Source organism: Schistocerca cancellata, chromosome 4, assembly GCF_023864275.1.
Source record: "Schistocerca cancellata isolate TAMUIC-IGC-003103 chromosome 4, iqSchCanc2.1, whole genome shotgun sequence".
In the NCBI taxonomy this organism is placed as follows: Eukaryota; Metazoa; Arthropoda; class Insecta; order Orthoptera; family Acrididae; genus Schistocerca; species Schistocerca cancellata.
The window spans coordinates 562,279,245-562,291,753 of record NC_064629.1 but is presented as its reverse complement, the minus strand read 5'-3'; the positions used below and the strand labels follow the sequence as shown (position 1 = coordinate 562,291,753).

At 38.7% G+C, this 12,509-nt stretch overlaps 2 protein-coding genes across 6 annotated transcripts in view; both read right to left on the bottom strand.

The window, feature by feature from the left end:
- Nucleotides 1-12,509, bottom strand: part of LOC126185065 (dnaJ homolog subfamily C member 21-like) — a 248,681-nt gene that overhangs the window by 168,770 nt on the left and 67,402 nt on the right. The window lies entirely within an intron of this gene.
- LOC126185066 (methyltransferase-like 26) overlaps nucleotides 1-12,509 on the bottom strand; it is a 78,538-nt gene that overhangs the window by 24,405 nt on the left and 41,624 nt on the right. For both annotated transcript variants that reach the window (XM_049927829.1, XM_049927830.1), the window contains exon 2: nucleotides 8,669-8,711. In XM_049927829.1, coding sequence (XP_049783786.1) covers nucleotides 8,669-8,685 — 17 coding nt within the window. In that variant the 5' untranslated portion in view covers nucleotides 8,686-8,711. The remainder of the gene's footprint in view (nucleotides 1-8,668; nucleotides 8,712-12,509) is intronic.

Genomic DNA, 12,509 nt, shown 5'->3' with positions numbered 1-12,509 from the left:
ACCTGGGCAGCACCCGACTTCAGGCAGCGGGTGGCGTCTGGCCGGTAGCCACTGCAGCGTGAGGAAATGCTCGAGTGTAAGCTGTTCTGATCGCAATGCAGTTGTGAGCTGTCCTGCAGAATTGTTTCTGGAAGTATTTGTTATTACTGGTGGGTAGTATGCGAAGAGAATTATATTCGATGTGCAATCAGACTCATAACTTTAGACGACGGCCGAAATATGGTAAAAAAAGAAAAGAAAGAGAGATACAGGCTGTGGCTAAGCCATGTCTCTGCAATATCCTTTCTTTCAGGAGTGCTAGTTCTGCAAGGTTCGCAGGAGAGCTTCTGTAAAGTTTGAAAGGTAGGAGACGAGGTACTGGCAGAAGTAAAGCTGCGAGTACTGGGCATGAGTCGTGCTTTGGTAGCTCAGATGGTAGAGCACTTGCCCGCGAAAAGCAAAGGTCCCGAGTTCGAGTCTTGGTCGGGCACACAGTTTTAATCTGCCAGAAAGTTTCAAAAAGAGATACAGTTGGACGTGAAAATGTGACTGTAAGTTTAGAAAGCACGACAATTACCACTAGACCACAAGCTCACAGAACATGGCAACATTTCGGACTTAGAGAACACTTCCGCATCTTACAGTGTTGCCAGATTGTGCAGATAGCTGGACTGGACTTAGCATTGTTAGGGGCGGTCAGTTTTATTGGTCACCTTAAGTGAACAACTAGGACTTAGTCTCTGTGGTGGCTGGAAGGGGGTCAGTTTTTACGTCAAAGACTGTACCTTCCATCACATGTATTTTATTTCAGTTGGTATATTCTTGATTTATGGTGTAGATCAGTTTTTCTTATTGTTTTTGGGAAGTATTTCTGAATTGGGTTGTTGGTTTGTTGGATTCTTTTTATGTCTTGTGTTTTTGAAAGTATTGGATATTCTGTGTGTGTATTTGTGATTGTACGTTATTGTGTACCACCTTTTATTTTCTGTTTCTTTCACATTTTGTGTTGTTCCTATTTTGGTATTTTGTGTGTGATTTTGATCTTGTGTTGGTGACAGCTGAGCGTTTGCTCTTTTCTTTTTCTTCATTTTCTTGTTCAGCTTTGTTACTTCATTCTCTTTGTATTCATTGTTGGTGGCTATTTGTGTTACGGTATTCATTGTATCCAATGGTACTGTGTTTAGTCTGTGGAGCATGTATCTAAGTGCTGCTTGCTTTTGAGAAATGGTGTGTTGTGATGTCTCATGTATGACTTTGAATGTTGTTTTCAATTTTTGGTACATCTTAAATGTGTGTTGGTTGTTTTGAATCTTTATGTGATGTCCAAGAAATTTAACTGTATATTTTGCTCTCTCTCTCTCTCTCTCTCTCTCTCTCTCTCTCTCTCTTGTAAAATTTATCTTATCATGAATGGAATTCATGTCTGTGTGTAACTCGTCAATTTTATTGCTGTGTTATCTGAGTTCAGTCCTCAGCCTTGCTTTTGGTACTTGCAGGAAAAATAAGGTGAGCATAATTTAAATGTGGTTTCTGATCCCAGTATGGATTTATTTATTACACAAACAGCAGAGCGACCTGCTGAAGTGGATAACAGAGTACAGCAATAATGAACACCACCTATCCCCACATCCTGCATTTCAAAATTCTATTTTAACTTTGAATGGCGTTCGCATCAGGTGATTTTGCACACCAATCGAAATGTAACAGGGTGGGGAAGTGTTCAGAAAACCAGTCACATAGTCTTCCATCTCTATGAACCTCGCAGTTGTCTTGAAAAGTAGGGATCTCAATAGCACAATCATCATTCAGATGTTGACTGAAATGCAACATCTGGTCATTCACTATGTTTACTTAAACATACTGGTTCACCTCAATGAGTGGCTCCAATTCACAATAAGAGGAAGACCCCCAAAACATAACAGACCCATCTCTGGCTTGCAACTGATCATTATGAAATGCTTTATTTGACCTTCGGTGCACTTTATCCACCTGCCGGCACCAATTGATTATATGTAGCCATTGCCATGGTGGATGAGGCATCAGTGAGATCCAGGTCCGCAGGTGACACAAAGATCTCCACTGCATCCTCAGATGCAGAATTGATAGATGGCGGTGGTGGTGCCACCAGAGGGTCCGATTTCTTAGCAGACTACTACTTAGTTTGCTTGCTCTCTTTCTTCACTTTAGGGGCCTGCTGGGAAGAATTCTCCGAAGCAGCTTCAGGCACGGAGGAAGACTGTGAAGCTCTTTGTTCAGCAGCTTTTGGCTCCTTGAGCCACTGGTGTGTGTCCGCTGAGGCATTAGTGGATACCTAGGAAGAGAGGGCAATAAGGGACCCCTTCTGCACGAGAGGAGCAGGAGGCGGCTTCTACAGCTTCTACAGCAGGGTGGAGGGGACTGATGCCCCTGCATTGGGGGGGGGGGGGGGGGGCGCTTGCTCAATTGTATTGAAGTTTGTGTTTGGGAGGGCACAAAGCTTAGATAGTTCATGCAGCAATTTTATTTTTTATTTTTATTTACTTGTCAAGCTCCATAGGACCAAATTGAGGAGCAAATATCCAAGGTCATGGAACGTGTCAGTACATGAAATTACAACATAGAAGTAATAACAGATAAAAATAAATGTTCATGAACCTTAAAAAAAGACAGTCCATAAGTTTAAGTAAACGCTATCAGCAATACAACAAAAATCAGCTTAATTTTTCGAGGAACTCCTCGACAGAATAGAAGGAATGACCCATGAGGAACGTCTTGTTTAGATTTGAAAGTGCCTGGATTACTGATAAGATTTTTGAATTTGAGTGGCAGCTTAATATTGAAAATGGATGCAGCAGTATACTGCACACCTTTTTGCACAAGAGTTAAGGAAGTCCGATCCAAATGCCCGTTTGATTTCTGACTAGTATTAACCAAGTGAAAGATGCTTATTCTTGGGAATAAACTAACATTGGCAACAAGAAACGACAATAAAGAATATACATACTGAAAGGACAAAGTCAAAATACCCAGACTCGTGAACAGAGGTCGACAAGAGGTTCATGAAGTTACACCACTTATTGTCCAAACCGCCCGTTTCTGAGCCAAAAATACCCTTGTAGAATGGGAGGAGTTACCCCAAAATATAATACCATAACACAAAAGCGAATGAAAATAAGCAAAGTAGACTAATTTTCATGTTGAAGTATCACTCACTTCTGATACCGTTCAAATAGTAAAAATTGCAGTATTAAGTCTTCGAAAAAGATCCTGAACGTGGGATTTCCATGACAGCTTACTATCTACCTGAACACCTAGAAATTTGAACTGTTCAGTTTCACTAATCGTATGTTCATTCTGTGAAATTAAAATGTCAGGTTTTGTTGAATTGTGTGTTAGAAACTGTAAAAACTGAGTCTCACTGTGATTTAGCGTTAGTTTATTTTCTACAAGCCATAAACTGACATCATGTACTGCCCTATTTGAAACAGAGTCAATGTTGCACACAACGTCCTTTACTACCAAGCTAGTGCCATCAGCAAACAGAAATATTTTAGAGTTACCCATAATACTAGATAACATATCATTTATATAAATAAGGAACAGGAGCGGCCCCAACACTGATCCCTAGGGCACCCCCCACTTGACAGTACCCCCACTCAGATCCCACATCACAGCCATTATCAACATTGTGAATAATGACCTTTTTCTGCCTGTTGCTAAAGTAAGAGGTGAACCAATTGTGAGCTACTCCCCGTATTCCGTAATGGTCCAACTTCTTGAGCAATATTTTTTGATCAACACAATCAAATGCCTTAGTTAAGTCAAAAAAATATGCCAAGTGTTCGAAACCTTTTGTTTAACCCATTCAGTACCTCACAGAGAAAAGAGAATACAGCATTTTCAGTTGTTAAATGACTTCTAAAGCCAAACTGTACATTTGATAGCAAGTCGTGTGATACAAAATGATCAATTATCCTTACATACACAGCCTTTCCAATAACTTTAGCGAACACTAATGGCATAGAAACATATCTAAAATTATCTACATTATCCCTTTCTCCCTTTTTAAAAAAAGAGGCATTACTACTTAGTACTTTAATCGCTCAGGAAACTGACCATTTCTAAAGGAAAAATTACAAATTTGGCTAAATATAGGGCTAACATGTGCAGCGCAATAGTTTAATATTCTGCTAGGCAATCCATCATATCCATGAGAGTCCTTAGTCTTCAGTGATTTAATTATTGACTCAATCTCCCCGTTGTCGGTATCACAGAGGAGTATTTCAGACGTCAATCTCGGAAAGGCATTTACCAAGAAAGTTATATGATTTCCTGTAGAAACTAAATTTTTATTTAATTCACCAGCCATGCTCAGAAAATGATTGTTAAATACTGTACATACACCTGATTTATCGGTAACAGAAATATTTTTACTGCAAACTGACTTTGTATCATTGACCTTGTGCTGCTGACCAGACGCTTCCTTCACAACTGACCATATGGTTTTAATTTTATCCTGTGAATTAGCTATTCTACTTGCATACCACATACTCTTTGCCTTCCTGATAACATTTTTAAGCACCTTACAATACTGTTTGTAATGGGCTACTGTGGCTTGATTGTGACTACTTCTAACATTTTGATATAATTCCCGCTTTGTTCTGCATAATATCCTTATCTCACTAGTCAGCCACCCGGGCTGCCCATTACTGTTAGTACCCCGTTTAGAATGTTCTAATGGAAAGCAACACTTGACGAGCATGAGGAATGTGTTAAGGAAAGCATTGCATTTGTCATCTATGTTATCGGCACTAAACATCCTGCCACTCTTGTTCCTTGTCAAGGTTAAAAAAACTCTCTATTGCTGTTGGATTAACTTTCCTACATAGTTTGTAATTAAATATGACATTGGTTTGAGTACAAAAGCCTTTTAGTGTTAAAATTTGTGCATCGTGGTCTGAAAGGCCATTCACGCTTTTACTGACAGAATGCCCATCTAGTAATCAAGAATGAATAAAAATATTGTCTATGGCTGTGTTACTGATCCCCTGCACCCTAGTTGGAAAAAAAAGAAGAAAAAAAAAAACCACACAGTTTTCATCATATCATATGAATTTAGGAGATCTACCAACATTTTTCTTGCACCATCATGTACAAAATTTATATTGAAGTCACCACATGTAACTAATTTCTGGTACTTCCTGCAAAGTGAATCAAGAAGCTTCTCTAGCTTTAGCAGAAATGCTCTGAAGTCAGAGTTAGGGGACCTATAAACAACAATCATTAGAAGTTTAGTTTCACTAAATTCAACTACTGCTGCACAACATTCAAATATCTGTTCAGTGCAGAGTCGTGATACGTCTATGGACTCAAATGGAACACTGTTTTTTATGTGCAGAGCCACTCCCCCAACCCACAAGGAACTCCTTGAGAAACAGCCAGGTAATCTGTGTCCTAAAGGAAGCCTCTGCATTGTCAAATTATTTAAGTTGTGCCCCGACATACCAATAATTTCAGAGTCAACATCTATAGGCAATTCACTAGGTGCACCTCTAACACCAACTACTACAGGAATTTTTCTATGACTTACGACAATGACACCACCACCACCACCACCACCACCACCACCACCACCCACTACACTGTCACCCATAAGCGTAGCCAGCATCCCCTTCCCATACCTATTGAGGTTCAAGCCATGCCTAGTGAAACCCAATCTACTGATAGACCCAACTGGCACCACTGAGATGTGACCCATGCCCTCTGCCATCAGCACCCTCCCCAGCCCCACGTTAATGCGCCTAACAGCCGCATTAAGGTGAGGTCGATCACGATGCTGAAACAGTTGCACGAAGTGCACATCAGTGCCACCAGTTTGAGTAGCTATCATTACCAGGTCACCACCTACATCATATTCCCCATCCCTATGGAGACTGTTCCCTGCTCCACCCACTATCACTAGCTGATTCTCCTTCGTAAAATTCTTACGTAACTCCCCTATGCTGTCAGTCACCTGAGCCAACCCTGCACTAGGCTTCACAATGCTGGTGACCTGTTACTCACTCCCCAACACTTCCTGCAACTGCTGGCCCATTCCTGCAACTGCTGGCCCACACCTCTACTGTGAGAACTACCTAGCAGCAGAACCTCCTTCTTTGTGCTAGACTTTGCAGACTAACCTAGGCCTCCTAATTGCTGAGGACTGCTGCATGTTCCCTACATCTACAGCTACACGAGGCTCCTCTCCACTCAACTCTGACAGTTGGTCATGTCTATTGCATGTACACAAAGTAAAACTGTCTGAATACCTCCTCTTTCTAGCTGCCATCTTGCCAACTGCCAGTTCCCATTCCCCACCACCCTTCACCCTCCTCAACCTATCTATTTCTTTCTTTGCACATTGTAACTGCACCTGAAGGGCACAGACCTTATGCTCCTGAAGGGCACAGATCTTATGCTCCTGCTCCTCTATCAACTTATTTCTACTACAGATTCTGCATTCCCAGGAGAGGATCTCACTAAAATGACCACTGGCATCCCCATTGCATTTCCCCCCATGAAAATACTTTGAACAAATTTCACACTGTAACCCACTACTCACAAACCTACGACAGAGCCCATACCTCTCACTCATGGTAAAATTTTAGTTACTGAAAAAACTATACGTCTATGTTACCAAAGTTTAGTTACCCCAGTAGAACTAACAATAGCGGTCTCGAAATTCTCTGCGTATTAAGAAAGCAACTACTTGTATTAATACCACTACACCACAGCTAATACCAATACCAACAAAATTTCACAAAATTATTAGCTAAAACCAAAAAATTCAAATGGCCACTGGAATACTAAGCGAAGTTAAAACACTGAATGAAAATTTTACTGAAATATTTCACTAGAAACAATAATAATGTCAGTTGAAAACTAAAGCATGAAATTTACTAAACAACTTCAATGCACAGAAAACTCTAAAAGTCACAGCAAGCAAATGATTACAAAACTTTATTAAGTCACTGTTTCACCACTAACAGCATAAAACTATTAAATTTAGTATCTGTATTACAGAGTACAAATAAGTTTGTCAGTACTTAGCTTCATAAACGCTACAGCTGCAGTGCACGCCGCAAAATGTAAATACACTATTGAGGTGCGAGGCTTAGACGAACGACGCAAGCACACTCACGAATAATAGACCACCGGAGTCAATAACACAGGAAGAAACACTGAGATTAATGAAAATCCACTAATAAGTTACTTTTACGGCAAATATTAACACAAATAAACTTTAAAATAAGTAAATGAAGTCTAAAATTTTATAAAATGTTAACAAGCAATTTCAACAGCAGTGCAGCAATGTTGACCATCGTACTGCGGTGGTGTAACGGTTAGCATTTCTGCCTATCAAGGAAGAAGGCCTGGGTTCGAGTCCCGGCCGCAGCACAAGTTTTAATTCTATTTGTCTGCTTCGATCATTATGTCTGGGCTATGGTTGGTCGGCACCTGGTGCGTCACGGTCCTACAGTAACTGGTGTCACGGATTTGTGGGCTCGGATACAATCTGCGTGGAGGGAAATTCCTCAGGAACGTATTCAGAACCTTATTGATTCAATGCCACGGCATATAGCAGCTTTAATTGCAGCACATCGTGGCCACACGATGTACTGAATAGTAGGGTTCAAAGGACATGTACATATCTGAAAAGGTAATCATTTGTTACTTGTCATGTACCTAACCTGTGGCATTAAATTAACTGAATTCATGCGTTTTCTTCTTGGTGTTGCGATTTCCACAAATGGCAATGTACGAACAGTTACATGTAACGGTTGATTCGGAGAGAACACGGGTCATCTGCATAAACCTAAAACAACTCAGGTATGGGTGATACCCGAGAGAATACCTCCTAATGACTGAGTCAGTGCAAGAAGTATTCACCACATAAGCAGATGGTACACTTTGGTAATGAGTTTCCTTTTTAATTTATGTTTGTATCAGTGAATAAGCTAGCATCTTCATTCCTTGTGACATGTGACATTCTACCAGTATGACACATACTGGTTGCAAAAGCATGTCTAAAGTTTTGGTGGTCAAAGGAAAATGGCAGCATTGACTATTCCGTAGTTCAGGAACCCTGGATTTTTCAAATGGGTACCTAGTCAAAACTGTCCAAATTCCATGAGGCCATTTGGCATGAAGCTATAGGCTTGTGTTGCTGGTTCCTAGTTCCTACATCCACTGAAGTGTCTATAGTGAGAGTAACTTGTGTTTGAACCACACTAAATGTTGCTGTGGTACTTTTAAGATGCAACTGCAAATTATATGGCTATCTCAGTATACATGTTGTATAGTAATTTTAGTTTGAAGCATCTTACAAGATATTTTTTAAGTCTGTAATGACTACATTTATTTTGGTACAATGTTAGGTCAGCTTCCTTGTGAGTGGAAAATCAAATCTTTGCATCTGCACTTATTTTTGTATTTTGTAATCTGCTCAATGAATGAATTTGTATTAACCATAGCTTTCTTTTAATTGTGAGAACCATGTCTGAATTTCCTCTCAAGTCAATTGTGCTGCCTTTTTTATTTTATCACCTATGCAGGAATAGCAACAGAGGACGAAAGGGAGAGAAAATGTTTTACACAATGAGATGAATAGTAACACTGTAAATAATATGTATCAGCGCCTCAGTTCACTAAAATAAAAATTTAAGCTTACCATGACATGCGGTCCATTTCTGTCTGTCGTACGGATCTTCAACCTGAAAATGAGGTATAAAACAGAATATAATACACTAAGACAGTACAGTACTCCTGGGTAGTTCATTTGCAAACTTTTGACAACTATACTTGAGTGAAGAATTATCATAAATAATAAAAGCAATGCAAATGTAGAGCAATTTGTAAGGAAACAAAAAAACTAACAGATTATGACTGAGGTACCAAACTCATGGTATGTTTATTTCAAACCAACACAGACTTCTAGTCTACAAAACTATGCATAGATGAGTCATATGTCAATGGTAAATTAAGCTTGTCAGTTGGTTATAGTTGAACTAAAATGAAGTTAATTTGTAGTATTTTAGTTTAGTAAAATGAAGATGCCAGTGGCATTGTAAAGGTTTAAGTGTAAAACAACAACACACCCAAAATTAACCATTTTACCTGCACAAGATACATATGGCAATTTCTCTGGATGTAGAGTTGTAGGCTTACTATTAATTTTTCAAGGTATTATGCAAGTGAAAAGAATTAAAATACACACCATCATAAATGCTGACAAAGTTTAGTGAGATACTTGGCTTTGCGTATCACTGGCAAACTTATTATAATCTATGAATAATTTATCACAGCCAACCTTACACAGTCTGAAAAATTAGGACCAGTCGCTTTATTTTCACTCAGATTTCACTATATTCATTGTTGAAATTGCTGCCTCACGTGGGTAACTTGATACAAAAAAATGATAAAACCTAGCATGCCACTCTTACATTGTTAGGGAAGGTTCTTACACTCACTAATTACCAAGTTATCTTCACTGTATTCTAAGGAAAGACCATTTTGAAATCAAATTATTTTCTAAGTTCAGTTTCACCACAAGAGGATGGAGTACTAATTTTACTTGAAATATCTTCCACATCCACTTTTGAAAAGTAACTACCAAAGACAGAAGAGGTTACATCGCCTTGAAATCTGAAAACCAGTTTTGAAACTGTCTCCAGTGCTGTCAGGTTGCATGTATACTTCTTTGCAGCTTCTTGTTCCATTGATGTTTGTTGACCCAGATACTGTCACTTATTAAATTGCTGTCTATGGTTTTGAGATCTATATTTGTATTTCAGCGAATTTGAGACAGCTTGTTAGTCCTTTTTCACATGAGTGTATACTAAAATAAAGACATAGATCACAAAATCATAGACAGCAATTTAGTAAGTGACGTGATATGGAAGTCAAGAATAACCAGACAAGTACCAACGTATACCTACACATCATATATCGTAGCCAAAATAGTATTAGTTTCTGTAACTGTGCTATCAAAAGGTGAAGTGTACTGTTTTATATATAAAAGACATACGAGTCCATGATGGTTTGGTCTTTTCCTTGAAGATCTTTGTTTAACTCATTTATTAGTTACAAATGCCAGCTCCAACAACCAGCTCAAATCACACAGTTGTGAGTAATCTTCCGCCCTTTCAAACACAAACGATTTTTTTAATGGCAGAAGTTATATAAATCTGTTTAGAAACATACTTCTACTCAGCCATCTAAGTTCCACACTAGCTATCCAATTATTCTAAAAGCACTCTAAAATTTTTCCTCTATAGTGAGAGCGAACTGAATCCACAATTTCTGTGGTAATACTCACGAAATGTGTCATTTTCAAAATATGTACACGAAGCAATTACTGATGCACAATACAGTGACACAAAGAATGCTGGTAAAGTTTCATCGTTTGCGCACAAGCGAACAAATCCTTTATATCTGCCTACCAAACAAGGCACTCCATCAGTAGTAATAAATGCAAGTTTCTGAATTGTCAAAATGTATTAAGAAATGAAGCATGTGACTGCACTGAAAAAAATCTCCTTTTATACTGTCTTCCAAGCTCAAAATTCTACGTAAGCTTTGTTTTACACTAAAATCCGAAAATATCAATCTTGCAAAAAAATGTAACTTGAGACGAATCAACTATCTACTGACTCGTCTAAATGCAATAAAAAACAGAAGCAGGACTGCATATCTGTCATCAGCTGACCTTTTATATTTTTCGTCATTAATTCCATCTTTTCTTGTTTGACTGTATCTTGACAGAGCCATGTTTCTGGTGGCTGATATTTCTCTGACTTGTTTCTAAATGCAGAAATTAAGGACTCAATAGCTGCCAGAGAGCAATCCGTAACAGTGCCATCGTCAAGTGATTCTTCATGTTTCATTGGCATTTCTGATACACGAAATTATATGTCTGATTATTATATGTTTGATTAAAGACTTTTTGTGTAGGTTTAAAGAAACTACTACTGAAAGTTTCTGCATCCTTATCTCACTACCAACAGCTGCTTCCATTTTGAAGTCTTTGTGAACTGTCGTAAAATGCTGCGCAATATTATCCTTTGTAGGAATGAGTAAAGACGCATTACATATAAAACAGATACCTATCTTTATGCACTGAAACAAAAAACTGTTCTCCACTCCCCACAGAAGTGGTATGTTTTCCTGTGTTAAGCTGCACTCATTTTTTGTGAATTCATTACTAAGTGAGAACTATAACTTTGTGAGAACTATAACTTTGTGTGTGGACTCCCTAGTTCTGCTACATAACACTTGGCAGTGGCTGGGAGACTTCGCACCATAGTGTTCTGGATGTATTTGTTGCAAACTGCACAGCACACTATTTGCAATATTGACCACATTGTCAGTGAGCTGTGCTGTCACTGTGGTGTGTATTGTTGCGCTATTTTGATCATGACTGTCTCAAAAATGAATGATGAGATGGTTATGTTATTGTTACAGTGTTTAACTGACCATTACCTCTGTCATGCACATTGTTGTTTGTGTAAGCTCTAAAACAGATGTTTGTGATGCCTACTGGAGACAGAACGTGATCCCCCACACTGTACCTCATCCTCTAGCAAAAACCTGAAGCATTCTCCCTCTTTACCACAACCCCTACCCATAATGGCAAGTTACAACAGTTCACAAGTAGTAAAATCACATTGTAGGAGGAAAGAATGTTGCTTGGCACGAGTGTTAAAGGCAGTGAAATTCAGATGGAGACGGAAGAGGAGGAGCCAATGTTGTCACGTTTACTCCCTAGTAACATCGTGCAAAACACTCACTGTCAAGAAAATGGTATTTCACAAAAACAGCCCATTTAAACAGATTTTGAACAAACGTTTTGAAAGATAGACTCCTCAAGCCATGGTCAATTGTTGATAGGTTGAGCACTCCCTCCTGCATATAAATGGTCATCTTTACTCATACCATTATTTTTAATTCAACAAGGATTTTCCGTTACCACATTAGAATTTTAGTCCATATTTTCTTCACATGGGCACACATATTAGTAAATCATAGAAATAAAACCAAATAAACTGGAAATAATGAATGTAATAGCTGCTTACTGGTTAACTATGCTAGCAATGATCACTCTAGAAAATATGTTACACAAAAACAAATCAGGGGGTTGGTGGGAGGAGGTGTGGGGTGGCGAGTGACTTAAAACGTCTCTGTATTCAACTCAATATCTTACATATGGCTTGTTTTTACAATGAAGTGCCAACGAAACTCTTACAGGCATGCATTTTCAAATACAGAGATACGTAGAAAGGCAGAATACAGTGCTGCGGTTGGCAACACCTATACAGAGATATTCTTTTCAAAACTTATACAAAGCCTAGAACTAGTGTTGACTCTGAAACATAATATCCTTTTGTGTGGGGACTTTAACATAAATACAAATAAAACAGATGACACCAGTAACACATTTATGAATACCCTACATAGTTTTGGTCTATCATCACCAGTCAACTGTGCAACAAGAATAACCACACATTCATCAT